This window comes from Perkinsus marinus (assembly GCF_000006405.1).
Source record: "Perkinsus marinus ATCC 50983 genomic scaffold scf_1104296929318, whole genome shotgun sequence".
NCBI classification, from domain to species: Eukaryota; Perkinsozoa; order Perkinsida; family Perkinsidae; genus Perkinsus; species Perkinsus marinus.
The window spans coordinates 135,901-138,149 of record NW_003216498.1 but is presented as its reverse complement, the minus strand read 5'-3'; the positions used below and the strand labels follow the sequence as shown (position 1 = coordinate 138,149).

General features: G+C 51.0%; 1 protein-coding gene across 1 annotated transcript; it reads right to left on the bottom strand.

Annotated features, from left to right (window-relative positions):
• Positions 1–917: 917 nt before the first annotated feature.
• Pmar_PMAR012373 (hypothetical protein) lies at positions 918–1,174 on the bottom strand (the record flags this gene model as incomplete). The annotated part of the gene is made up of 2 exons (XM_002787554.1): positions 918–1,028; positions 1,067–1,174. Coding segments are annotated over 2 exons (219 nt in total), but the record flags the coding sequence as incomplete, so codon positions are not given.
• Between the last annotated feature and the right edge of the window lie 1,075 nt (positions 1,175–2,249).

Genomic DNA, 2,249 nt, shown 5'->3' with positions numbered 1-2,249 from the left:
GGCTGTGGCGTCGCAGTACCCTCGAGGGCTTCAGGCTCGGCACTGAGGACATCATATCGTTCAATTCCATAACCAAGTCAACAGCGCTAATCAATGCGTAAACCCAATGAATCAGCAACTAACGATTCTCCATTTCCCAAATGAATAGACAACGTTGAGGCGATAGCGTGAAAGGGAGACCCCTCAGTTCTCCGCACAGCAGTATGATGATGATGCATCCATTAGCAAGGAGGCCTGTCGGTTTTATACGCGAGTGTCGACCCGTGAAACTGTAAGCAGGTCTACGCTGATAGACATACGAGTCTGTTTGCTGGCTCAAGCGAACTAAACCGCCTTACCAGAGACAGGAGAGCGTCCCTCATCTCGAGTTGTCGTCGCGGTTTCCAAGGGTGTCCCTTTCGGACCTTCTGCTAGGCCCACTTGAGTGAGGTGAGTGAATGCTGGTTCGATCGCCTTCTGTACCGTTTGCCTGAGAGTTGATGATGATGATGATGATGATGATGATGATGATGATGATGATGATGATGATGGTGATGATGATGATGATGATGATGATGATGATGACGATGATGATGATGATGACGATGATGATGATGATGATGAGCCATCATTGATGATCTCGATGATCAATGAAGCCACCACGACTACCATATCATGCATAAGTGAACAAAGGAATAGTTAACATGCCCAACAACTATTCCGTCGCTACCATTGATTCCGTTCAATCTCCGTGTGCCGTTTCCTGAGGCTAGCGAGCACCGACCGGCCTCCACCAAGTCTCAACAGTCCGTCGATCTCCATACAGTCCGGTATGATCCTCTTCGTGAGGACCTCACACAGAAGCTCTCGGCCGTGCAACACAGCCCTTCGCCTGGTGGGTCATCGAGTGGCGACAGGGCCCGCCATAGCATACCCACCACTTCGCCTCCTCCGCATAGGAGTGTTCTTTCTCCTCCAGCTCATAGCAGTCCTCAAGGAGCCTCCATTTAGCGTCCAATGCCGACTTTCTGGGGAAGCTATTTAGGTATCTGATCAGTCCTGAGATGCTTCTTATTTCCCTTCGTACTCGGCAGCCTCATCGCAATTGGTGAAGTTGTGGCGTTGGAAACTGCCCTGTAATTTACGCAGTTTCTTGCCAGCATATTTTTCACTCTCAATCACCGCCCTCTCGTGCCTAATTGCCTTTACACGTCTCCATCGCCGCGTTCTCCCCTACTCTTTCCGTTCCTTGGCGACCCGGCTTCGTGTCATGTGTACGCGGATCGATTGGGAAGCACGATATCTGAGTCGTGGCTCTCATGTTGCTTCCAACTAGATGGTCTATACAGCCACACGTCGTCGAGTTGCATCGTAAAGCAGTTATCAGCAGTAGCATTGATCGTCCGTATGCAGCCTAGTCGCTGGGCCACTGCTTGGGACTTCAAGTTATCGTTACGGCAATAGAGGAGAAGTTCCGTCACATTTTCCCCACCACAGAGTTCCTCCTTGACCTGACCATTTGCTTAACGTCTCCAGTGGTGGAGTGACGACGTACGAACTGCAACATGACCATCACAGCTGTCGTGACGAGCCCATGGCCTTGCGCCGAGTCCGTGAGCCAATAGGACACATCCAGGAAGGAAAACGGGACGCTGGTCTTAGGGCAAACTCGTGTGAATTTCTCAAACCTGGAGCACTCCTCAGTTGGAGGAGGCCAACACATGATGGCAGTCGACCAGATCATGCCAGCGAGCTTGTGCTCTTCCTCTCCCGCATCCAGCCATATCCCACTATAATAAGCCATTCCATCGATGAGCAACTCCCTCCACTTCCCTATGCACTCCCTCACTTCACGCCCATGGCCGTATCTTAGACCAGATTCCAAGGGCAATTGGGGAGTGAGAATTTCTACAGTGTAATGTCGCTACTCCGTAACCCGGTTTCCTTCAGCCGGTCTCGATTCGCCTTCAGAGCTCTGACTATTGACAGCTTATCAACATCGTCTCGAATGACGGTCACTTCTTCAAGGTCTCCCATTCTCCCAGAACAAGGGGCTCGCAATAGAACTCGGTAGCTCCTAATGGGACTCGCCAGGTCTTGAACGATGGATCGGATTTCACTTGTGCGGGTATATCGTCGACTGGACATCTACGGCTTAGAGTACAACGGCGAGTAACGATTGCCTTTACTTCAATGCTGTTGACGGGTACAGCCGTGGTAGGATGGCATTCTCACCGATGAACAAGACTCCATCAGGGGTGTTGGCGATC